We start from the raw sequence: 26,818 nt of genomic DNA, 5'->3' as shown, positions 1-26,818 counted from the left end.
AACGAGTTGTGATTTTCCTTCTCAAGAAAGGAAATAATGTTTTCACCTGGAGTGCTTCTGTAACCCCTCAGTAGGTCTGTAGAACTAGTGTGTGTTCATGTGGCTGAACAGATAGCATCGGACATTATATAGTGCCCTTCAGGATTTGTTTTCACCCTGAAAGTTAAATGTAAAAATGAAAATTTCTGGTTTCGGATTGTCTGTGCAAAGTGTATATTGTCTGTCAGAGTTGAAAAAGACCTTAAAAGGTCATCTAGTGTATTTTTTCACCTGTGGGAGAGACTAAAGGTCACTTCTCCCCATCTTTGTTTTTAATTGGGATAGGTGCTCTAAGAAAACATAGATTAACAAATTTATCAGTGTCAGCAGCATACTTGCAGGAGAAACCCCAATGAAAGGTGAGTAAGAGCAGTGCTTGGAGCTCTGACGTAGGTGGCATCTTCAATGCAGTACAGTTTATTTGTGGGGAAGTCACAGACAAAGACTTTCAGGGCCTGGGACTGGAGAGAATGGGGTAAGATTTGACCACAAACTGTGGAAGTGGCCACCTCCATCTCCAATTAGGGCAACAAAGGGGAGACTAGAGAAAGCTCTTCCTTGGTTTGCTATCACTCAAATTTTTATGCCAGTCTTATTTTGGTGTGATATATTCTAGATTTTTCACATTCTTTCAAAAAGTCCCCTCATGTGAAAGCTGATGCGTTTTTGGTTTAAGGATCTCTCCTCATTTTGAACAGAAGCATTCTCTCCTTGTTTTGAACAGAAGCATATTATTGCTAATTTTTTTTGTGTTCCTTGCTTTGTTATCTGGAGTAGCACTAGATATACAAACATTTTGGAGCACTTAAACAGTACTTTTGATGACAGAATTGAGTAGTCACATATATACCTTCATTCAAATAATGGGAGCTGGCAGCCATAAATTCTCCAACTAGCTTCACAAGTGGTCTGCCAGTCAGGCCTTGCTGATATCGTTACTGTACTTACTTTCTAACTTACATCCTGATCAGCAAGCTTCTAAAAATAGTAGAGGCTGACAGTGTTGCTCAAGTGGTAGAGCAGTTGCCTACCAAGCACGGGGCCCTGAATTCACACCCCAGTGCTGCCAGAAAAGTAAAAAGTAATATAGTCACGCTCACTTATGTGAAGCTCAATCTCTAGGGCTTAAATAAGAAACATTTGAGGAAGGAGGAAGTTAAGAAATTTGTAGATCTCTGTGGTGGGTCTTAACCTAGGCAACTTAAGATTTGTTATCTCCTTTTAGTCATCTAACCACAACCCTGTGAACTAGATGGTAAGGAAACAGGACAACATCATTAAGAATTTAGGAGTGGGGCTAGGGAGGTGGCTCAATGGTAGAGTGCTTGCCTCACATGCATGAGGCCCTGGGTTCGATTCCTCAGTACTGTATAGCAGAAAAACCTGGAAGTGGCACTGTGGCTCAAGTGATAGAGCAGTAGCCTTAAGCTGAAGAGCTGAGGGACAGTCCCCAGGCCCAGAGTTCAAGCCCTGTGACCGAGACACACACACACACACACACACACACACACACACACACACGCACGCACGCATGCACACGCACGCACGAATTGAGTAAAGTAAGAAAGAGAAAGAAGGAGGGAGGGAAGAAAGGAGGAAAGGAAAGGGAAGGGGTCCCTTCTGGGCATCCTAAGTAGATAGCCCAGATGCTTGTGCCGCAGACCACTGGGAGAGCAGAAGTCAGCAGCCTGCTGACTTCAGCCTAGGAGTGATATTCCCAGTGGTTTTTAGGGGAGAAAGCACACAGGCAGTGCCTATGAGGAAAGGTAAAGGCAGAAAGAATTCAGTTCTACATTCTAGAACTGTCAAACCCAAGAAAAACTACCTTGAATTTATAATAGCCTGTAAAAATAGGATAACTGATCATAATTACTTTTGATTACCTGGGTTTATTTATTTGTTTGTTTGTTTGTTTTTATTGCCAGTCCTGGGGTTTGAAATCAGAGCCTGGGCACTGTCTCTAAGCTGCTTTTGCTCAAGGCTAGCACTACCACTTGAGCCACAGCACTACTTCTGGTTTTTCTGTGTATGTGGGTACTGAGGAATCGAACCCAGGGCTTTATGCATGCTAGGCAAGCACTCTAACACTAAGCCACACTCTCAGCTCTATTTATTAATTTTAATTTAATTTATTTTGCAGGTCATGGGGCTTGAACTCAGGGCCTAGGCACTGTTCTTGAGCCTCTGTGCTCAACTAGCTTCCAGCTTTTTCTGGATAGTTTATCGGAGATGAGTCCCACCGAGTCAGGCACCACTGTTGGTTCACGCCTGTAATCCTAGCTACTCAGGAGGCTGAGATCTGAGGATCACAGTTCAAAGCTAGTCCAGACAGGAACACTAGCCTTAAGCTGAACAGCTGAGGGACAGCACCCAGGTCCAGAGTTCAAGTTCAGTGACTAACCAAAAAAAAAAAAAAAGGTCTCACTGACTTTTCTATGAATCGTGATTCTCAGATCTCAGCCTCCCGAGTAGCTAGAATTACAGGTATGAGCCACTGGTGCCCTGGTACTTTTTTCTTTTTTCTTTTTGGGTCCGGTCGTGGGGCCTAAACTCTGGGCCTGGGCGCTGTCCCTCAGCTCTTCAGCTCAAGGCTAGCGCTCTACCACTTGAGCCATAGCGCCACTTCCGGCTTTTTTCTTTTTGCTTATGTGGTGCTGAGGAATCGAACCCAGGGCCTCATGCATGCAAGGCAAGCGCTCTACCACTGAGCCACCTTCCCAGCCCCTGCCCTGGTACTTTTTAAAGAATTAATTAAGTTAAATTGAGGACTTGGTGAGGCAGATGAAATTCTGAACTTCAAATCTGTGCTAAGGGGCTGGGAAGTGGCTCCACAACCAGACCCCCCAAAAAAAATCTGTGCTAAGGAAGTAGAATTGTGGCTCAAATGGTTGAGCACAGAAGCTCAGAAACTGGTTTCAAAAAAAAAAAAAGCCCAATGACATCCTTTTGTACAATTAATATGCATTAATCAAAAGAAAATAATCAAACCAGAATATGCTGCCGGTGGCTAAATTGTTTCTCATTGATTATAGTCTTACTGGAAAATTATCATGCTTATTGGCATTTTAGGATGTGTTTGTTAAGCAAATTGGTAAACAATTCATTACTTATCAGTGATCATTTCTTAGAAGCATGGCTGAATTATTCAGGTTCTCTCATCTTCCCTGTATGAAGGCTCCTCTAGGTTGATGTTCCCTGTGTCACAGCACAGGCTGATCCTTCTTCCTGATACTAGTTGTTTTAAGATGGTGTTTTTGATCAGTTGTAACGATTAGAACTAGAATTCTAACATTGACAAAGAATAACGTAGTCAGTAAACTTCTGAAAGTCACGGTTTTCTTTACATGTCCCTTAATATTTTCTTCATGCTATAACTCTAGATTGTTAATAATGGTTAAAAATAATATATAGGCTGGGCAATAGTGGCTCACGCCTGTAATCCTAGCTACTCAGGAGGCTGACATTTGAGGATTGCGGCTGAAAGCAAGTCTGGGCAGGAAAGTCCGTGAGACTCTCATCGCCAGTAAACCACCAGAAAACTGGAAGTGGTGCTGTGGCTCAAGTGGTAGAGCACTAGCCTTGAGCTGAAGATCTGAGAGACAGTGCCCAAGCCTGGAGTTCAAGCCTCACAACCACCACCACTAACAACAACAAATAATGTATTGTCCAGGTGCTGGTGGCTCACACCTTTTAGCTAGCTAGGAAGCTGAGATCTGGGGATTGCAGTTTGAAGTCAGCCCAGGCATGAGTCCAAGAGACAAGTCTTATCTCCAGTTAACCAGCAGAAAGATCTGCAAGTAAAGCTGTGGCTCTAGCCTTGGGCAAAAACAACAACAACAACAAAAAAAACCACAGGTACAGCACCTGAACCCTTAATTCAACCTCAGGACTGGCACGCAGACAGACAACTAGACAGAAAAGACAGCTGAACATAGTGTTGGAGAAATACCATTGTCATTGGAAATTCACTTCAAGTATACCTTCTGTCTGTCTATGCCAGTCCTCACAGGGCCTACCAGCCTTCCTAGGCACCATTGTTTAGCTGCCTACAAACCCACTGTACTTGTTGTCACTTACCCAGAGTGTCCCCAAATTGTCCCCAAATAGTTCATTACTAGGTAGATATCGAAAAATGTGTCAGAATCAAAGTGAGAAGGGAAATGAGCAGTTAGATACACAGCATGTAACATAATTTTCAGAAATTGTGATTTTTTTTTTTTTTTTGCCAGTCTTGGGGCTTGAACTCGGGCCTGGGCACTGTCCCTAAGCTTCTTTTGCTCAAGGCTAGCGCTCTACCACTTGAGCCACAGTGCCACTTCTGGCTTTTCTGTGTATGTGAGTGCTGAGGAATCGAACCCAGGGCTTCATGCATGCTAGGCAAAGCACTCCACTATTAAGCCACATTCCTAGCACAGGAATTAGGATTTTTAACCAGTAATATTATCTAGTCTTGGAATGTTAAATAAGGTATGTCAAACTAATTTCACTTTTTCCTGTGGTAGAGTATGCTTACATGGGAATGCAGGCAGTTCCAACAAGGACGTTGTCATCCCATTCGCTTTTCAGTTCTTTTTTGGCATGTCAAAGTAAAGCCCTAGCCTGCTGCCATCCACTTGTTTACCCCAGGAACTGTTCGTTATCATCACATCAAGTTGACTGAAATGGAACTAACAATTCAGTGTTCAGATTACCTCAGTTTTCCCATTTCTAAATGTTCTTTGGGCTTATGAAAATGACAACTATATTTAGGCTTAAGAAATTATTCTACTGGAATTAAATAAATATAGGCCTCATCTGCTCAACGCTTGCAGTTTCTCAATTTGAAATCTTGTAAAATAGCATGTGAGAGCCTTAATCTTTTATTTTTCTTCTTTTCAAATCTTTAGAGTCAAGGCTCACTGATTTGGGATTAGTTATGTGAAAAAGGAGGTAACTTATGAGTTGCAGCCACTTTTTTGGGAGCTAGAATGCTTTGTTGATAAAGATCATCTACTGAAAAGAGTATCTTCAGACAGCATCTGTCACTGTGCAGCCAGTACCATGTTTTGTTTTTGACAGTCCTGAGGCCTGAATTCAGGGCCTGGGTACTGTCCCTGAGCTTTTTTTGCTCAAGGCTAGCACACTATCATTTGAGCCATAATGCCCCTTCCAGCCTTTTCTGTTTGTGGTACTGAAGAATTGAACCCAGGGCTTCATGCATGATACCACTAAGCCACTTTAAGCACTCTGTCACTAAGCCACATTTCCAGCCCCAGTACTATGTTTTTGAACATCTGGCATAACATGAAACTTACAGGTCACATGTGCCCAGTCCTGTGGAAAGCTAAACATAGGCAGGACCAGTTAAACTCAGTCCTCTAGTATGACAGATTAGTGAACTGGAAATGACTGGTATGAGTCTACTTACTAAGGAAAATAAATACATTCAGCCTATCCCCTGCATCTCCTAGACCATACCATAACATGACTTAACTCTTCTGTACCGCTTAGGAAGGACTTAGATTATTTTGCATTTCCTTTTGTGGCTCTTCAGTTTCATTATATTTACTTTTTAAAATCTTATAGTAAAACTTGTAGGTAAAAATGAAAACAATTCAGCCTGATATGTGGTATACACCCAGCACTTAAGAGGCAGAGGCATGAAAGATCAAGAGTTGGAAGTCAGCCTGAACTCTATAGTGGGAACCTGTTGCAATTGGTTCATGCTTCAAAGCCAGCTTAGGAGGAAAATCCATGAGACTCTTATCTCCAATTAACTATCAGTGAGCGGAAATGGAGCTCTGGCTCAAAAGTGGTAGAGCACTAAAGCTTGAGCACAAAAGCTCAGGGACAGCACCCTGGCCCTGAGTTCAAGCCCCAGGACCAGCACCAAAAAATAAATAAAAATTAAAAAAATGCATCTGTATTGAACAAGTACAGACTTCTTGTCATTAATCCCTAAACAATAAAAAATAGCAACTATTTACACCACACTTACATTGTGTTAATGTATTATAAGTAGTCTAGAAATAATCTAAAGCATGCCAAGATGATGTACTTAAATTATATAAGGGACCTGAACATCCTTAGACTTTGATAGCCAATTTTTGCAGATACTAGGACATAACTGTAATATTACATGTTAGATTTCTTTATTCCCTGGCTACTTTTTTTTTAGATGGACTGTATGAAATTGCTATTTTTGTATGTAAAAAGAAAACCCTTCCCATTGATGATTTCATATGGTTGAACTTTATTTATATACAGTGATGATATTTTGTATTTTATTCTGGTGCTGGGGGTACCCCAGGATCTTTTACCAAACTAAGCACATGCTTATTGAGTTCCATCCCTAGCCCTCATGGATGGTTCTGAACTAAAGATGTGACTTGACATAATTAAGGCAGCTTTTTACAAGAGAACATGCCATCTTATCCCAGACTGAACTCAGCCAGTGAATGCAGGTCTTCATAGTGAGTGCATTTTGACAACGGCTCCTCACATGATAAAAAGACCTGCGAGAGAAGCTTTCCTTGAAGCTATTTCTTTTTTTGGGGGGGGGGTCCGGTTGTGGGGCCTGAACTCTGGGCCTGGGCGCTGTCCCTCAGCTCTTCAGCTCAGGCTAGCACTCTGCCACTTGAGCCACAGCGCCACTTCCGGCTTTTTTTTTTCTTTTTGCTTATATGGTACTGAGGAATCAAACCCAGGGCCTCATGCATGCAAGGCAAGCTCTCTACCACTGAGCCACCTTCCCAGCCCTGAAGCTGTTTCTTTTAATTCTTGCTTCTTTCTTTCTTTCTTTCTTTTCTTTTGTGCCAGTCCTAAGGCTTGAACTGAAGGCCTGGATCCTGTCCCTGAGCTCAAGGTTAGTGTTCTACCACTTGAACCAAAGCTCCATTTCCAGCTCTTTTTGGATAGTTTCTTGGAGAATAGATTCTCTTTGAGGCCAGGTACTATGGACTCACACCTGTAATCCTACCTCTCAGGAGGCTGAGATCTGAAGGTCCAAGTTTGAAGCCAGCCTGGGCAGGAAAGTTTGTGAGACTCTTACCTCGTTAACTACCAGAAAACTGAAGCTGTGGCTCAAAGTGGTAGAGCACTGTCCCTGAGCTCATGAGTTCAAGCTCCACAGCTTACTAAAAATAAATAATAAGAGTTTCACCAGCTTTCCTGCCTTGATTGGCTTCAAACCCAGATCCTCACATCTCTGCCTATGGAGCAGCTAGGGTTACAGGCTTAAGCCCACTGGTGCCTGGCACATTATTTCTTTTATGCAGACAAGTGTGTTTTTGTATAGGCAGCTGTCCACTGGCAAACTGAAAAATTTTAAGTTGCTATCCTTTTAATCTTTAACATGATCAGATCACTAGTTTGTTTATTACTATTCTGTCTTACCAAGAACGCTCTTGGTTCTATAAGATGTTTTCACGGAAATTCTGAGTCTCTTTGCTTGCCTGGTTTGTTACCTCGCGTTATTCTTTTGTACTACTTAAGTTTAGAATTTTGCACATTCCCAATATACTTTACCTTTTCAAAAAAAAAAAAAAAGGAATTAACAGTTTTAGCAATCTGCAGTTTGTGAAACTTAGTGACTCACCTTGGAGCTTACTATACATAGGAGAAAATGGAGGAAGTTTCTCTGAACAGCAGTTCTCTCTGTTCATTCACGGTCATTTGTGAAATATGTTCTTATTAGCCAGTGTTTTAGAATCTAGAAGAATGGGCTATAAAGAAGCCTAAATTACTAGCAGATTTTCTTTTTGTTCATTGACCCCTTCAGAAAAGAGTGTTAAACATCCTCCTGCCCTTCTTCCCTCCAAAAAAGAGCCTTGGGAGCTTGCTTCTACCTCACTATCATGTTTTGTGTAGATTGTATTTCTTAAAATTGTGATGTGATTGATTACCTAGCTGACATGTAGCTTTTTTTAGATATCAAGTTTAATGTAGCTCCTGCTCAAATAGGCTCTCTCAGATTTGTGAAGCATTTCATTAGAAATGCATACATCCCTCTACTTACAAAATGTAGCCAGTAACTTTTAACTCGTAAAGGAGCATTAAACTTTGTCTAATGCCTTTTCTTTTTTCTTACATTGATTATATGGATTGTCATATTGGGCTTATTTGTATGTTGGTGTTTTTTTTTTTTTGGTCTGGTCCTGGGGCCTGAACTCTGGGCCTGGGTGCTGTCCCTCAGCTCTTCAGCTCAAGGCTAGTGTTTTACCACTTGAGCCACAGCGCCACTTCTGGTTTTTTTCTTTTTTGCTTATGTGGTGCTGAGGAATTGAACCCACAGCCTCATGCATGCAAGGCAAACGCTCTACCACAGAGCCACCTTCCCAACCCTGTATGTTGGTATTTTTATACTATTCTTAATACTAAGCATTTCTGGAATAAAATAGATAAAATTCAAGTGTTGATATTTTATGAAATTTCTGTATTTACAAATGAGATAATCTCTTTTTTTTGTATGATGGTTGCTATTTTTGTACCACTGATTTTACAAAATGACTAAGATAACTTTTTTGTGCTACCCATGAGAATTAGTGTGTGCATATGTGTGTGTGCACAAGTGTGCACTTGCACCAGTCCTAGAGTTTGAATTGGGGGCCTGGGTGCCGTCCCTGAACTTTGCTCTACCGCTTGAGCCATAACTTCACTTCTGGCTTTTTTTGGTATTTATTGGAGAAAAGAGATTCACAGACTTTCGACTTTCCTTTCTAGGCTGGCTTCAAACTTGGATCCTCAGATCTAAGCCTCCTGAGTAGCTAGGATTACAGGTATGAGCCAGTGGTGCTGGGTTGAGAATTATCTTCTTATATTTAAAAGAAATTGGTTCACATGACCATTTAAATAACTATATATATATATATATATATATATTTTTTTTTTTTTTTTTTGATCAGTTGTAGAGCTTGAACTCTGGGCCTGGGTGCTGTGTGTCCCTGAGCTCTTCAGCTCAAGGTGAGCACTTTACCACGTGAGCCACAGCACCACTTCAGGTTTTCTAGTGGTTAATTGAAGATAAGAATCTCATAGACTTGGGCTGGGATGTAGCTCAGTGGCAAAGCACTTGCCTAACAAGTGCAACGTCCTGGGTTCGATCCCCAGTACCAAAAGAGAAAAGACAAAAAAAAAAAAAAAAAGAATCTCATAGACTTTTCCTGCCCTTGGCTGGCTTTGAACCATGATCCTTAGATCTCAGCCTTCTGAGTAGCTAGGATTACATGTGTGAGCCATAGGTGCCCGGTGACAATAAAACTTTTTTTTAAGAAATTGCTTCTAGGGGCTGGGAAGGTGGCTCAGTGGTAGAGCGCTTGCCTTACATGCACAAGGCCCTGGGTTCAATTCCTCAGCACCACATAAGCAAAAAGAAAAAAGCCGGAAGTGGCGCTATGGCTCAAGTGGTAGAGCGCTAACCTTGAGCTGAAGAGCTGAGGGATAGCGCCCAGGCCCAGAGTTCAGGCCCCATGACCAGACCAAAAAAAAAAAAAGAAAGAAATTGCTTCTAAAACCTTTGGAGCCCCAAACTTATGGAAAATCAAGTTTAAATGGTAAACACTTAGAATCTGGGTTTTAATCCTAATCCTGGCTTCACATGAGTAATGTGACCTTGGATACAATACAAAAATTTATTGTTAGTATAAAGGTATTGTACAGAGGGATTACCATTTCATAAGTCAGTAATGAGTACATTTCTTTTTGGGCTATGTCAATCCCTCCCACCCCCTTTTTTTTGGGGGGGGGTCAGTCGTGGGGCTTGCACTCTGGGCCTGGGCGCTGTCCCTCAGCTCTTCAGCTCAAAGCTAGTGCTCTACCACTTGAGCCACAGCGCCACTTCCGGCTTTTTTCTTTTTGCTTATGTGGTGCTGAGGAATCGAACCCAGGGCCTCATGCATGCAAGGCAAGCGCTCTACCACTGAGCCACCTTCCTAGCCCCATATGTTTAGATTTTTGAAGAACTTCCATTCTGCTGTCCAGAGTGGTTGTTACTAGTTTACATTCCCACCAACAGTGCAATAGGGTTCCTTTTTCCCCACATCCCTGCCAACATTTGTTGTTCAAATTCATGATGTTGGCCAATCTAATTGGGATAAAATGGAATTTCAGAGTTGTTTTGATTTTAATTTCCCTTGGCTAGGGAAGTTGAGCATTTCCTCATGTGTTTCTTACCATTCTTACCTCTTCTGAGAAATCTCTCCTTAGCTTCTTTGCCCATTTGGTGATTGGTTTATTAGTTTGGGGTGGGGTTAATTTCTTGAGGTCCTTGAATATTTCGGATATTAGGTCTTTGTCAGATGTATTGCTGGTAAAGATCTTCCACTCTGTTGGCTGTCTTTCTACTTTAGTAACAGTGTGCTGAATTTGTTTTTTAACCCAAACAACATAATCAGATTTATTTAGTTTAACAGTTCTCCTGATCTAAAAAAAAAAAATTGTATCAAAAGAAAACATACATATACATATAGGTACCACCCCCACAAACTCAGATAATCTACAGAAAAAGAAATGGCTAAGTTCCCTTTAACTGAGAAAATTATCTTCATTTCTGGAAGATGTTTCCATGTCCCATTCCACGTCCTCTTCCTCTCGCAGCCACTTGGGCCTTCAGGATAGCAGCTTTTCACATGGCCAGCCCCTGAGCCTTGGTTTTTTTTTTCATGCTCTTTAACATTGGTGCATTTTTTTTAGCATATCAGACAAAATCATAAAGTGGATCTTGCTGCCACGGATGTACACCTGCTCCAGCTGTGCCACTTGGCCATCTCTATGTGACCGTGATGTTGGACGTCTGGCAGTTCATGTTGTCTTCTGCTTCAGTGAGCTTTTCTCGATATACCTCACTGGTGTTTGTCTCACATGTAATGAGCCCTCAGCTTCATGCAGGACTTTAATTGGCACACCAACAGACATCTTGGCAGAGAGTTCAGCTGAGGCCTCCATTCCTTCTCCTCAATTCTGGGACAAATGTTTTGATGGCGAAAGCATGAAGCAAGTGAATGGCAGGCCCCGTGCTCCCAGGACCTGTGCTGAATTTTTTTAGTGTGATGTAGTCCCATTTGTCAGCTCTCTCTCCTGTCTGCTGCGCGCCTGCGACTCTAAGTTCTAGTGTTTATCCTACTCCCTTTTGTGTTTTTTTTGTTTTTTGGGTCCGGTCATGGGGCCTGAACTCTGGGCCTGGGCGCTGTCCCTCAGCTCTTCAGCTCAAGGCTAGCGCTCTACCACTTGAGCCACAGCGTCACTTCCGCTTTTTTCTTTTTGCTTATGTGGTGCTGAGGAATCGAACCCAGGGCCTTAGGCATGCAAGGCAAGTGCTCTACCACTGAGCCACCTTCCCAGCCCCCTACTCCCTTTTGTAGTAATTTCAAAGTTTCAGGTTTGATGTTGAGGTCTTGGATCCACTTTGAGTTTATAATACTACATGTTGACACACAGGGATTGCCTTTTAGTTTTCTGGGTATGAATGCTTGGATGCAGTTTTTAAAGCACTGTCTAGCATTTGTTTACCCTTATCTATGAAATGTGATGAAATTGTTTTGAATGTTTTGTGAGATGATCACAAATAATACACACTTGATACGTGGAAAATATTTCCTTGGAGGATATTATCCTGTCCAAGTATTGTGATTTTTGTTGTTGTTGTTGTTGGTTGTGGGGCCTGAGCTCTGGGCCTGGGCGCTGTCCCTCAGCTCTTCAGCTTAAGGCTAGCACTCTACCACTTGAGCCACAGTGCCACTTCCGATTTTTTCTGCTTATGTGGTGCTGAGGAATCGAACCTAGGGCCTCATGCATGCAAGCAAGCACTCTACCACTGAGCCACCTTCCCAGCCCTGATTTTTTTAACTTTTAACTTCTTTTTTTTTTTCTATTTCTGTAGTTTTCTTACCAGCCTCCTAAAGCAATGATTGTCTGGATATACAAGATTATCCTAGAAGAGGTTAAAAAATTTTAAATATTATACTGGATAGTGAGGCCTCAGAGATAACATTTCCCTATTCTTTTTTAGTCTCCATGTTCTGTATGATCAGCATATATTGTGAAAAAATAGACATGTGCTCACTCGCCTATAATCCTAGTTATTCAGAAGACTGAGATCTGAAAGATTTGGCTCAATACCAGGCCATGCAAAAAAGCTAAAGAGACTACATTTACAAAACAACAAGAAGTAGAGCTGGAGGTAGAGGTGTAACTCAAGTGGTAGAGTTCCAGCTTAGCATGTCTGGAGACCTGAGTTTGAACTCAAAAAAACAAAACAGGTTGATCATTGATGGCTCATGCCTGTAATCCTAGCTTCTCAGGAAGCTGAGTTCTGAGGATCATGGTTCAAAGCCAATTCAGGTAGAAAAGTCCGTGAGACTCTTATCTGCAATAAAGTCAACCCCCAAAAGTACCAACAGTGGGACTTTGGCTTAAATTGTTGGGCACTAACATTGAGCAAAAAAGCTCTGGGACAATGCCCAGGCCCAGAATTCAAGCTCCTGCGCACACACGCACACACACACCCGCGCGCACACTCATGCATGCATGCAGAATTGGCTACTTTACCATATTTAGTAAAGGTTAATCTTCACAAAGGGAATTTTGTGATTGTAGAGTTTAATTTCAGGGTAAGTTTCAGGTCTGTAGAAATAATTTGGTTGTTCCCTTCCCTTTCCTAGTTCAGATAAATGTATATACAATACCCAGGGTACTAAAATCCAGTGCAGTGACAACAGAGGATAAACCATAGAGGGAAAAAACACAAAAGAAAAAAGAAATCACTTAGTACATTGAGAACTACAACAAAGAAAAACCTCTTGTGTCCAGGTCTTGGAGTTCATTTCGCTTAAGATCATCTTATGTGGTCATATGTACATAGCTATTGAGCTATTCTGCTATTATCCTAGATGAACCTATACAACAGCATTACTCACAATATGTTGGAAATGATCTGTACAACTTGGGAGGAGGGATTGGAGCAGGAGGAAAAAAGGGAGAAAACTGAGGGAAGATATAACAAGAAAGACAAGAAATGTACTCACTGCCTTATGTAACTGTAACCCCTCTGTACATCACCTTGGCAATAATTTTTTTTTTTTTAACTTGGAAGGTAAATTTCTTTTTTTCTTTTTGATGGTCCTGGGGTTTGAACTAATAGTCTGGGCACTGTCCCTGAGCCTCCTTGTGCTCAAGGATAACACTCTACCACTTGAGTCACAGCACCATTTCCAGATTTTCTTGGGTAGTTTATTGGAGATAAGAGTCTCACAGACTTTCCTGTCCTTGCTGGCTTTGAATCATGATCCTTAGATCTCAGCCTCCTGAGTAGCTAGGATTACAGGTGAGCCCACTGGCGCCCAGCTTTAGAAGGTAGTTTTTGAGGCCTTGATTGATTGCTAAATCTTGAGTAATTGTATCAATACTATGAAGAAAACAATTATTGGAGGGGAAATCATTTGACACTTCTTTGTTGTTGCTGGTAGTATTGGGACTTGAACTCAAGGCCTTATGCTTGATTGGCCAGTTACCATTTGTGCCAACCCAGCCCTTTTTGCTTTAGTCTTTTTTTGGGGGGGGGGGAGGGGTCCGGTCGTGGGGCCTGAACTCTGGGCCTGGGCGCTGTCCCTCAGCTCTTCAGCTCAAGGCTAGCGCTTTACCACTTGAGCCACAGCACCACTTCCGGCTTTTTTCTTTTTCTTATGTGGTGCTGAGAAATCGAACCCAGGGCCTCTGGCATGCAAGGCAAGCGCTCTACCACTGAGCCACCTTCCCAGCCCTGCTTTAGTCATTTTTCAGATAGGGTCTTATGTGTTTTGCTTGGAAGCAGCCATGTTTCTACCTATACCTCCCTTACAGCTGGGATTACAGGTTTGTACCACCGTGTCCCGCCTTACTGTCATTCCCCCCCTCCCTTGTCCTTTATTCTCTTTTTATGCCAGATAATACTTTTAAACTTTTGTTGTTGTTGTTCATCGTGGGGCTTGCACTCAGATCCTGGGCACTGTCCCTGAGCTCTTTTGCCCAAGGCTAGCACTCTACCACTTGAGCCACAGCGCTACTTCCAGCTTTTTGTGGTTAATTAAACATGAGTGCTAATGGACTTTTTAGCCCAGGCTGGCTTTGAACCCCAATCTTCAGATCTCAGCCTCCTGAGTAGCTAGGATTACAGGCCACCAGTGCCTGGCCACTCTTAAAATTTGTTTTTATGTATGACCCTTAGTCATTCAAATCAGGAAACTGATATCCTCTTTTTTTTTTTTTCTCCTGCTGTTGCTATTTGATACTACTAGGGCTTGAACTCAGCCTCACACTTGCTAGGCTTGTGCTCTACCACTTGAAACTTCCATCCCTATTTTTCCAAGGGTTTTTGTTGTTGTTTTTTGGGTTTTTTTGATGCTGGTCCTGAAGCTTGAACCCCTAGCCTGGGAACTGTCCCTGAGTTTGTTTGGGGCTCAAGGCTAGTGCTCTACCAACTTGAGCCACAGCTCCACGTCTGGAGTTTTGGTAGTTAATTGGAGATAAGGATCTCATGGGCTTTCCACCCAGACTGGTTTTGAATTGTGATCCTTAGATCTCAGCCTCCTGAGTAGCTAGGATTACAGATGGTGCCATAGGCTCCTAGCTTATGAGCTACTTTTAAGATAGGTTGTCAAGAGGTTTTTTTTGGATCCTTCCACTCTTAGCCTCCTAAGTAGCCATGGCACCAGACTTAATTTATTCTTAAAGTTGAAGTCTTTGGGTGTTCCAAATCCAGTCAGGTTTTAATTCAGATTTGCCACGAGAGCCAATAGACTTGAGAAATACAGGCATCTGTCTCTCACCCCCAACTCCCTATGAAATCACAGAATTTACAGGCAGAAATTTGTAAATTTCTAACAGCACATAGGGTGGGAACAGATGGAATGACCATCAGCAGAGCAGCCTTTGCAGGTTCTAGAAGACAGAACGCAGATGGCTTGGCTGAGGAGACCCGGTAGGGAAAGCCCAGTCAGCAGAGCATGAGTGAAGGCTGCAGGAAGGAAGGCTGCTTCCTTCCTCCTGGAGTCCCAGGAGACTGACAGCCTGAGTCTGTAGGTGCTGGAGCTGGAAAGGTGTTAGGATGTGATGTTCATTAGAGTGAGAGGTCGATGTGCCCACCTACAACCCACACAGATTGTAGAGTTGGTCCCTGGGCTGATTTTGGAACTGTACTTCCAAAAAGAGTGTTCTTCTTCTTCTTCTTTTTTTTTTGTCAGTCATGGGGCCTACCTAAACTCTGGGCCTGGGTGCTGTCCCTCAGCTCTTCAGCTCAAGGCTGGTGCTCTACCCACTTGACCTACAGTGCCACTTCTGGTTTTCTGGTGGTTTATTGGAGATAAGAGTCTCACAGACTTTCCTGCCCAGGCTGGCTTTGGACCGTGATCCTCAGATCTCAGCCTCCTGAGTAACTAGGATTACAGGCGTGAGCTACTAGCGCCCAGCTAAGAGTGTTCATTTTGAATTTTCTGTGTGGGAAGACTTGGAGTTTTAATGAAAAAATTAGCAAACCCAAATTAACTCTCCCGTTTTGCTATCTGGAGAAAGATCCTGCTTTTCTGGTCTCTTCATTGCTCATGGCCTAAAGTGAAGTATGTCAAATTCTACACCGATGTGTAGTCTTTTCTTTGTCCATTGTGGGAAGCAGAGCTACACAACAGGAAATCTGCTACAGTGAAGTAGGAAAGCAAGAGGGAAAAAAAAGACTAGCTAATTGTGATGAGAAGTTATATGAAATGTGATGCCCATGATACTATTGCCAGGTGACTCCCCAGTTGTCCCCACACCATTTTCTGAGTTTTTCTCCATCTTCCCCTTCCTCATGTGAGAGCCTTATAGTTATACACTGTGCTAATGTATCTATTTCAGTTTACTTAGTCCCCCTGCTCTGTTTAGACAAGCTTGCTTCTGAATTCTCACTTTCCCACTAACTTATCTGTGTGATTATATTTCATAGGAAGAAATACAATGTAGTTAACTAAAGAAATTGCCAGTCTATCTACAGCTTTCTATAGCCTGGTTCTTTACTTGTCTTTGCCATGACCAAGGAGGAGCTATATCCCAGCATCTTTTGTGCCATGTGTCCTAACTCCTTTAGTCTAGTAGTAGATACCACTCCTAGAATTACCCTTTTGTGCATGTGCATGCCAGTCCTGGGCTTGAACTCAGAGCCTGGGTGCTGTCTCTGAGATTTTTTTGCTTAATACTAGCACTCTGCTACTTGAGCCACAGCTCCAGAAAAGGCTTTTTGGTGGTTCATTGGAAATAAGAGTCTCATGGACTTTCCTGTCCACACTAGCTTCAAACTTTGATCCTCAGATCTCAGCGCCTTGAGTAACTTGGATTACAAGTATGAGCCACTGGTGTCAGGCTGGAATTACCCTTTCTTCTGCATCATTAATTTTGTCCCTTTCTGGATGGTTACCACATGGATACCCTTAAAAATACTAAAGTCAACCAAAGAATAAATCCTGTTTTGTCTAACACCCAGCTGTTACTCCATTTCTTGGTTTTCCAAGTGAAGGTTGATTTCTGTGCCTACCCCCCAGCATCCCCTCCCCATTGGTGGAATGATGCTTCCCAAGGTCAGTGAAGGTTGATTTCTGTGCCTGCTCCCCAGCCTCCCCTCCCCATTGATGGAATGATGCTTCCCAAGGTCACAGCAGCATTCATGTTGCTAAGCCCAGTGGTCTCCTGTGTTGAGGATTTGAGTTTACTGCCTTTGGACTGCAGGCACTTTGTTTCCTCCTGAAGCAGCCTGTCTTGGCATGTCAGCACTCTTTCTCCGTTGCTTCTCAGCTCTGCTTCCATCTTACCCGAGAAAGCCTGTAAACTGTAAACTGACATTCAGTATTGGTCTTACCAGGTGCTGGTGGCTCGTGCCTACAATCCTTATAACTCAGGAGGCTGAGATCTGAGGATCACAGTTCAAAGCCAGCCCAAGCAGGAAAGTCTGTGCAACTCTTATCTCCAGTTAACTACCAGAAAACTGGAAGTGGTGCTGTGGCTGAAAGTGGTAGATCACTAGCCTTGAGAGAAAAAAAAAAAAGCTCAGGGACAGTGCCTAGGCCCTGAGTTCAAGACCCCCACTATCATCAACAACAACAACAAATGGTGGTCTCCATCTCTGTTGTCATTCCTGATCTCCAGACGAGGCCATCTACTTTCTTACTGAAGGAAAGTTTAATTAGGGTCTGCCCTAGGTACAGATATTTAGGCCAAAAACACTGAAGTTGTTTGCTCTTTCCATTCCTCCAATTCCTCCAGTCAAGTAGCATCCTGTCCCTTGTTTCTCCAAAATATCCTAGACAGCTCTGTGGTTAGGGGACAAGCTACCTCATTGCAGTTCTGTCCTGCCTGAGGCAACTCACGTCTGTCCCAGATTCCTTATCTGTTAAGTGAAGTGAAGATAGTGGCTAACCTACGAAATGTACTCATCTGGGTGAGCATACAGAGCATACACAACGCCTGGCGCCTGGAACTAGTATACCATTTCTGTCGCTGCCTGCTGCTGAAGCCCAGACCCCTGTCCCGCCTGCACTCCTATGGGAGCCTCCCGCGAAAGCTCTCACACTCTGTCATCTACTCACATACCAGCCTAGGCAATCTTTCAGCAACACAAATAAAATTAAGACACTCTCCTGCTTAGATAGAAATGCTCGGTGGCGTTCCAATGCAATTGTAAAAAAAATCCAGGCACCTCCCGTGGCCTTCAAGGTCTTTTGTGATTTAGCCTTTGCCCTGCCTTTTAGTCTAACTTTGTGTTACTTGCCCATCACTCACCAGGCATCATCCTCTCCAGCCTGCTTCTAGATCCTTCATGAGCTTCTCATCTTCAGATGGGGCATCCTTGACCATCTGGTTAAAATAACCCACTTCCCTATTCATTATCCCATTAGCACCCCATTAGCACCTTGAACCTAGCATAAATCGGTTTAGCTAGATAGATGGGGAGGGGGGGTTGGTCAGCTGGGGCACTGAAAGAACATCTAGGCCAGTTGTTAACCATTTAGATTTTTTGGCTTAGTTTGGTTTCTGCTTCATTGGTTTTGTTTTGTTTTTTCTAGTCATGGGCCTTGAACTCTGGGCTTGGGTGTTGTTCCTGAGCTCTTCAGCTCAAGGCTAGCACTCTACCATTTGAGCCACAGTACCGCGCCTGACCTTTTCTGTTTATGTGGTACTGAGGAATTGAACCCAGGGCTTCATGCATGCTAGACAAGCACTCTACCACTGAGATACATTCCCAGCCCGCTTTGTTGGTTTTGTTGTTGTTTAATTTTTCTGGTCTTGGGGTTTGAACTCTGGGCCTGGACACTGTCTCTGAGTTTTTGTGCTCAAGGCTAGCACTCTACCACTTGAGCCAAACTCTACTTCCAGTGTTTTAGTGGTTAATTGGAGATAATAGTCTCATGGACTTCTTTGCCTAGGCTGGTTCAAACAGAGATCCTTAAATCTCAACTTCCAGAGTAGCTAGGATTACAGGTAGGAGCCACCAGCACCCAGCTGGTTTCATTTTGGAGTCAGGGTCTTACTGCTAGGCCCAGTCTCACTGATGGGGCTCAAGGTCATGGTCCTGCCTTTGCCTGCCAAGATTTGTCACCACACCTCCCTTTTCTCAGATATTTTGTCACAGTGATAGCAAGTTAATTCCCCAGGGATAAGAAGCTAAGCTACAAAAGGGCCAAGTTTCTTTAATGGGAGGTGAATAGTATTTCCTTGGTGGGTGCTTCTTTTCCTGAATAACCTCTTGGGAGTCTGCAGTGTGCCACTCAGAGATATGGGGGAATGTCTGTACTTGGAAAAAATGTCCTCGAGCTCACCTTTTTCTATTTCTTTTTGTTTTTATTTTACTTAAGTACAGTAACTCCCCTGTACATCACCTATATAATAACAATAATTTTTTTAATTTCCCAAAATATTCATAATTTAATCATCATGAGGCTCTCTTTTTAATCAGTCATGGTGCTGGAACTTGGGGCCTGGGTTCTGCCCCTAAGCTTTTTAACTCAAGGCTAGGGCTCTACCACTTTAAGACATAGCTCCACTTCTAGTTTTCTGGTGGTTAGTTGGAGATAGAGTCTCATGGACTTTTCCTACTTGGACCAGCTTTGAACTGTGATCCTCAGATTCAGCTTCCTGAGTAGCTAGGATTATAGGTGTAAGCCACTGCCACCCAGCTTTTTTTCTATTTCTGAGTCAGATTAAATAAAGAAGTGGTGATGTGGCTCAAGTGGTTGAGTGCTCACCTAGAGCTAAAGAGCTCAGGGACAGTGCCAGGCCCAGAGTTTAAGCCCCACGACTGGCAACAAAATAAGTAAGTTAAAAAAAAAATTTTTTTTTTTTTAAGGGAGCTGGGAAGGTGGCTCAGGGGTAGAGTGCTTGCCTTGCATGTATGGGACCCTGGGTTCAATTCCTCAGCACCACATCATCAGAAAAAGCCAGAAATGGCTCTGCGGCTCAAATGGTAAAGTACTGACCTTGAGCTGAAGAGCTGAGGGACAGCACCTAGGCCCAGTGTTCAGGCCCCATGACTGACAAAAAATAAATTATTTCAGGAGGAAAGGTATTTTAACCATTTGGTGTCATTGCTTAAACACATACAGATTTAAGAGTATTAGTTGGCAGTGGGTGCTGGTGTCTCATGCCTATAAATACTAGCTATGCAGAAGGCTGAGAGCTAGGGCAGAAGAGACTGTGAGACCCTATTTCCAGTTAACCAGGAAAAAGCCCAAAGTGCAGGTATGGCTCAAGAGGCAAAGCATCAGCCTTAAGTGAAAAAGCCAAGCAAGAATGTAAGGCACTGAGTTTGAGCCCCACTGCGCGCGCCCACACATTGGCACGCGCCCCCCCCCCCCACACACACTCACAAAGTATTAATTGATATGATAATAACACTCAACCTCATGTGGTCCTTACTGTTTTAAAAATAAAACAGTAGTTACGTAGCCGTGAAATAACTGTAGCTACTTGCAAGGAAATCTAACAGTGAGAAGTCATTTCTTGATTCATTAGGAATCCAGACTTCCAGTCAGTCATCTGAAATATCCTATAATTTATCACTTTCTGAGTGGTAATGAGCACTCAGAATCTCGTGCTTATGTTCTCAATATTCAGGTAAAGAGGGCATTGCCTCCCTTGAATTAAACTCAGCGTACTAGTTTGTATTTGCATATATTCATTCATTGGCAGTGCCAGATTGAGGGCCACATCTTTTTTTTTTTTCTTTCCAGGGCTGAGGACTGAACCCAGAGTCTTGAGCGCGCCAGGCGGGCACTCTTCCGCTGGGCTAAACCCCCAGCCCCAGGGCCACATCTTGTAGACAGGCATTATACTACCTGAGCTGTACCTCCAGCCCTTGCCATATGTACCCTTTATACTTCAAGCTGCTTCTGCTAAAATGTTGACAATAATAAGATGAGAACAGAACAAACAATGCATGTATACACTTTCACTTGAGCTAACTACAGAGTAAAACCATCTGCCTAAAAATGTTCAGCCTGTTCATATTAGTGGATTTGTTTATTTGAATATTCTGTAGACGTGGCATGATTTCTGGGTGAGGCCTGGGGCAACCAGGATGCAAGGGGTAGGCACAGGGCCCCCACTTGGGATAGAATCTCAAGTAGCAGTAAGTCTTTGTGCCCAAGCTTAAATCTGGCTGTAAGACTTTGTTTATTGGGCAGTGCAGCCCATGGCTCATTTCACCAGCCATGTTGGTTACATAGAGCAAACTTGGCCCCTGCACTCAGATTTCTAGACTAGAGAAGGCCTACACTGAATATCCACACACTGGAGCAATTTCAAATTGTGGTAAGAGTTACAAAGAGAATGTGTTAGGTGCAGTTTGAGGATATAGGGCAAGGAAAATCCAACTTTACATTGAGAGTTTGAAGTAAGGCTAAAACGCAAAACTCTAGCTCCAACAGGAATCTGTCAAACAGACTGCATAGCGAATGTTGAGAAGCAGAGGATTTGAAGAAGAGGAAACCAGTTATGGTTTGTTGTACTTAAGCTGGGAGAAGGGGGCACAGACCGAGAACTGAGCAGGATATGGTGCTACAACTTAGGAAAACTGTGACCGAAACAACCAGAGAGATGCAGAGGAAGAAAGTGCAGCTCCACTCTTCCCCCAGGCTCCTGGGCTGGAGCCTCCACACACACACTTAATGTTTGTGGTGACCTCAGAGCCTTTTATTCCTAAGGCCTGATACCCTGGCCAAAGGTGTGTGGGTGCTGGTGGTTGTTGTCACCACTCAGCTTTTGCAGGAACCTGGTCTCTACTGAATTCCTGGATGTATTAACAAATACACAGGGAAAGTGAGATGTGCTTCATCCAAATATTCAAGTCCGCCCCAGGTAACAGATGCTCTCATAAAATGGTGGTTGGCTATCATGTTGGATTCTTTGTCTTTCTATTAACAAATAGTTGGAATATGGTTGCTTCTTTTAGAATATGAAAAGCCCTTCAGTGAAGTCCTTACCATTAGGCATGGCAGGCTTTTTGGTGACCATTTGTTTCTTACTGAAATTAGAGGGAGCATCAGTAGGTACTCATAGGAAAGCCAATGGTCCTCACCTGTTTTCATAATCTATGTGAATTCCAGCTCCTCCAGTAGCCCATCACTATCAGGCTGCCCTGGGAAATTTTCACATTGGTCCGAACTCATTATAGAAACTAACAGTAACAAGAAAGGTGCCCTGAGGCACAATGCCATGGCATTCGCTGCTAGCGCTTCTCCTCCAAATGAGCATTCTGTATTTGCTAGCTGTCTACAATCACTTCAGAATGAAAACCAGTATCTTGAACCTTAAGGACATTGGATCTCTTGCCTACACTGGAATTCTGAAGAATGTACTTAGTGTTACTGTTCCTTCATTCTTAGATTCTTCATAATCCTCTGAAGAAAACTACAACACAAGATGGCTGCAAATAAGCCCAAGGGTCAGAATTCTTTGGCCTTACACAAAGTGATCATGGTGGGCAGTGGTGGTGTAGGCAAGTCTGCGCTGACTCTGCAGTTCATGTATGATGAGGTGAGTGCCGGCTTCATAGTGAGCTTCCAAGTTGGGCTTTGAAGAAAGTCTCTAGCTTAGTTTTATGCTGTTTTGTATGAATTCCTTGAATCTTTGAAAGCTGCTAATATTTGTTTCCAATTTAAAATTTAGAGCCAGTATCTATCTATATATACCTTTATAAGGTGGAGTCACAGAAATGGAGGGACAAAGGGTGAACAGACACAGCAGTGGTACTCACTAGACACTAGGTTGAAAATGAACTATACAATTTGTGGGTGAGGATGTGAGGGAAAAATTGAGGGAGGGAAGAGGTAATATTCTCTAAAAAGAAGTGTATTCTTGGGCTGGGAATGTGGCTTAGAGGTAGAGTGCTCACCTAGCATGCATGAAGCCCTGGGTTTGATTCCTCAGTGCCATATAAACAGAGAACATTGGACGTAGTGCTGTGACTCAAGTGGTAGAGTGCTAGCCTTGAGTAAAAGAAGCTCAGGGACGATGCCCAGACCCTAAGTTCAAGCCCCAGAACTGGCAAAACAAAAGGAAAGAAATGTACTTTTCACCTCATTTATGTAACTAACCCCTGTACATCACCTTTATAATAACAATAAAGAAAATTTTTAAATTTTCCCAAAATATTCTTCATGCATTAATCATCATGAGGCTCTGGGTTTTGTTGTTGTTGTTTTGTTTTGTTTTACTTTTTTGTCAGTTGTGGGGCTTGAACTCGGGACCTAAGCTTTTTCTCTCAAGGCTAGTGTTTTACAACTTTGCACCACAGCACCACTTCCAGATTTGGGTGGTTAATTGGAGATGAGTCTCATGGATTTCCTGCTCAGGCTGGCTTTGAACTGTGATCCTCAGATCTCAGCCTTCTAAGTAGCTAGGATTACAGGCGTGAGCCACCAGCACCTGGAATCATCATGAAATTCTTACTGTCCCAACTTGTGCTTACTTCTTTGCTGTTATTAATTCTCTGTGTTCCCTAAAAAAATAGAAATTTTCCAAAATAGTTACTGGGAAAGCTTCAAAAAAATAACTTTACAAGTAATACAACTTTCCATTTTTTATTTTTAGTATTGTAATGGACATTCTACCTTAAAGTAATAGAGCTGGTGGATACTAAGTCTAATTGAGACTTAAGATTGACATATATAAATCATTAATAACCGTAGTCAGCAAGTTAGGTTTTATTGTGTAGTTGACATGGCATTACACTCACCACCAAACAGGTAAAGATAGTATCACTAAATTGGTAATAATATATTTATATCAGATTTTATGTCCTTGAGTTGAAAGTCTCAGCATACGTTCATACTACAGTATATTCTTTCCTTAGAGGACTGTCAAATGTTAATGACTTAAAAGTTGCTAGTATCAGCTGGGTGCCAGTGGCTCATACCTATAATCCTAGCTACTCAGGAGTGCTGGATTCAAGAATCACATTTGAAGCCAGCCCAGGCAGGAAAGTTCAGAACATTCTTATCTCTAGTCACCAAAAAGTCAGAAATGGAGCTATGGCTCAGGTGATTCTTGAGCACAAAAGCTCAGGAACCATACCCAGACCAGAGTTCAAGCCCTAGGACCAGGGGAGAAAACAAACAAACAAAAAAAAGACTTTTTCAGCGGCTGCTTCAGTATTTACTTAAAAGTTATTTCCACAATTCTGGGACACACACATTAAGTATATTTAGAGTTATTTAGAAAGGCAATCTTGTAAAGTTGATACAAAATATGTGTGCGATGGTTTTTGCATGTATAGTGTCTTAAGAAAGAAAAGTCTGCTGTTGAAGCTGTGAACACCCAAGAAGTACTGTCAGCCCCCTTTCTTGCATATAAGGAGTCCAGCTAATGAATATGGAAATTAATAAAAATAGAAATGTATGTAGTTTTTACCACTGGGGGAAACTGGACCTCTGTACTATTTGAGCAACTTCATGCAAATCTGCAATGATTTCAGAATAAGTTTTGAAAAGTAAAAGAATTTTCAAGTGCATATATGTTCTTCACCCCTTCTAGTTTGTGGAGGACTATGAGCCTACCAAAGCTGACAGCTACAGGAAGAAGGTGGTGTTGGATGGGGAGGAAGTGCAGATCGATATTTTAGACACTGCGGGCCAGGAAGATTATGCCGCCATTAGAGACAACTACTTCCGAAGTGGGGAGGGCTTCCTCTGTGTCTTCTCTATTACAGAGATGGAATCCTTTGCAGCCACAGCTGACTTCAGGTATGTTTGTTTGAGGGTACCATTACTCACAGCCTACTGTGTACTCCTGGCTTTCAGTATACAGTTCTTCCCAAAGACAGTGGACAACTGGAGCTTCTCACTTACTAACCTCTACTGCCTCTAAGCATGTGACTGTTCAAGGGCTGCGCGTGTTCACATAGATATTTTATATTTTGCCTAATTTTACAGCTACTTTTTTTTTTTTTTTTTTGGCCAGTCCTAGGGCTTCAACTCAGGGCCTGAGCTTCTTTTGCTCAAGGCTAGCACTCTATCACTTGAGCCACAGCGACACTTCTAGCTTGTTCTGTTTATGTGGTACTGAAGAATTGAATCCAGGACTTCATGCATGCTAGGCAAGCACTGTATCACTAAGCCAGTTGCCCAGCCCTCTTACGTATCAGACCTTGAGTTTGTGGCAGCTTGAGAGTACCCAGAGTCCCTTTATATTATATTACCAAAAGGTTTCTCTTTAGAATAAAGGATTACTACTGCCATTTGTATTTGGGTCACCTATCAGAGCTCCCCTAGATGTTAAGTCTTTGTTAGTCATTGCTACCTCAGCACCTGTGTAATGCTTAGTAGGCAGTTTGCCTTGCTTCTCACGATGTGGGTGCCCTGAGTTCCTAAAATAGAAGTTTCCATTCAGAAATGGACAGAATCTGTAACACACATGTAATCTCACTGTAGACCAGCACGCTAGGCTGGGTTTACAATATATTTCATTTACTCACATCTATTTGAACAATTTTGGTGAGTGGGCTATCGGTTTCTCTCTGCATATCTAAGAGAAATTTGGCACAATGAGGTTCTTGAGTTTTCTGACAAATATGCAATTAAGGAGGTTATTTCTGTGATTTTTATTTCTTTATTACTGATCTTCTTTGGTTGAGCGACACATGGAGAGTGTGTAATGCATCCTCTAATGAAGATTATACAACCTCGTTGAATGTGCAAGACATGTAAGCGGGAGCAAGTTCGGGGCAGAAGAGGAGACATGGGCAGTGATCATTATAGAGGAAAGGGGTGAAAAGCCTTCACGAACTAGGTGAGCTCAGAAGAAGACTTTCAGATGAGAGGTGTTTTCGGGTTGTAAGGAATAGATGAGCTTGGAGAAGAGGACTTTCAGGTGAGAGAAGGCAGCATTTCAAGTTGTTGAGCAAAAGAAAACACTGAACGAGGGCTGGCATTCTTTTTCTTTGTATACTTGAAACTCTCAAGAACTTAAAGGAGGGCTGGGAAAGTGGCTCAGTGGTAGAGTTCTTGCCTTGCATGCATGAGGTCCTGGGTTCAATTCCTCAGCACCACATAAGCAGAAAAAGCTGGAAGTGGTGCTCTGTCTCCAGTTGTGGATGCTAGCCTAGAGCTGAAGAGCTGAGGGACAGCACCCAGGCCCAGAGTTCAGGCCCCACGACTGACCAAAAAAAAAAAAAAAAAAAAGAACTTAAAGGATTCTAAATCTTTGCAAAAAAGACATGTTATTGAAACACATCTTACTAATTTATTTGCAAAATGAAATTTGTTGACTTCAGTAAGAAAGGCATTTCATATACTGTATGTTAAAAGTACAAAGGACAGAAGTTCTTGAGAACTTGGAAGCCTTGGAAATGTGGAGGTTATATAAGTATTGATAGTTATTCATTCGTTCAATGAATGCATGAGTTTATTATGTATCAGGCCCTGTTCTAGGTGATGGAATAAATTTGTCTCCATAGTTACTAAGGCTAAAGTGGCATCTCAAAGGAATAAGGTATTTTTATGCCATGAACGAGAATCTTGGACGATGACTATTAGAGAAAATAAGGCTGATTCATTATTCTTCTGTTGTGCCTGCAGTGCATTGCACTTCCCATATATAAAACCAGCTGGTGACTCACCAGCAGTGGGGAAGGCATCTGAGAAGGTCTGAATGGTTACAGAGGCATTCCCCATGCTCTAACCAAGTGCAGCACAACGCTTCTCCTCTCCTTAGCTTTCCTTTCCTGTCATCTGCAACACCACTGCTTTTATTTATATGTGATCACTTGCCACATTTCCATATCATACTATACTCTTTTCATTCTTTTTTTTTTTTTTTCCCTGGTCCTGGGGCTTGAACTCTGGCATTGTCTTGGCATTGTCCCTGAGCTTTTGTGCTCAAGGCTAGCACTCTACCACTTGAGCCACACTTCTGCTTCTGGCTTTTTGTGGGTAATTGGAGATATGAGTGGCACAGACTTTTCTGTCGGATTGGATTTGAACCTCGATCCTCAGATCCCAGCCTCCCGAGTAGCTAGAATTACAGGTGTGCGACACCAGTGCCCAGCTACTCTTACATTCTTAAAACTAAAATGGTAGAAACTTCCTGCCTGCCTGTCTGCCTACCTGCTTACCTGCCTTTTTCTTTTTCTCTTTTTCTCTCCCTCCCTCCCTCCCTCCCTGCCTGCCTGCCTGGGGCTTGTCCCTGAGATTTTTTCACTCAAGACTAGCACTCTTGGGGGAAGAATGGGGTATAGTGGGAGAACAACAAAGGAGGGGGTAACAATGCTCAACAAGAAATGTACTCATTGTCTTACTCAAGTAACTGTAAC

At 42.6% G+C, this 26,818-nt stretch overlaps 1 protein-coding gene and 1 pseudogene across 2 annotated transcripts in view; one reads left to right on the top strand and one right to left on the bottom strand.

The window, feature by feature from the left end:
• The window catches only part of Rala (RAS like proto-oncogene A), a 57,640-nt gene that overhangs the window by 19,187 nt on the left and 11,635 nt on the right, over positions 1-26,818 (top strand). For both annotated transcript variants that reach the window (XM_069998438.1, XM_069998446.1), the window contains exons 2-3: positions 21,894-22,044; positions 24,043-24,251. In XM_069998438.1, coding sequence (XP_069854539.1) covers positions 21,931-22,044; positions 24,043-24,251 — 323 coding nt within the window. In that variant the 5' untranslated portion in view covers positions 21,894-21,930. The remainder of the gene's footprint in view (positions 1-21,893; positions 22,045-24,042; positions 24,252-26,818) is intronic.
• Positions 10,427-10,929, bottom strand: LOC138810997 (small nuclear ribonucleoprotein Sm D3 pseudogene; annotated as a pseudogene).

This window comes from Dipodomys merriami, unplaced genomic scaffold (genome assembly GCF_024711535.1).
Source record: "Dipodomys merriami isolate MVZ:Mamm:240054 unplaced genomic scaffold, mDipMer1.0.p SCAF_104, whole genome shotgun sequence".
Lineage (NCBI taxonomy): Eukaryota > Metazoa > Chordata > Mammalia > Rodentia > Heteromyidae > Dipodomys > Dipodomys merriami.
Note: the sequence above shows the minus strand (reverse complement) of the source record. Positions and strands in the feature narration are given on the sequence as shown.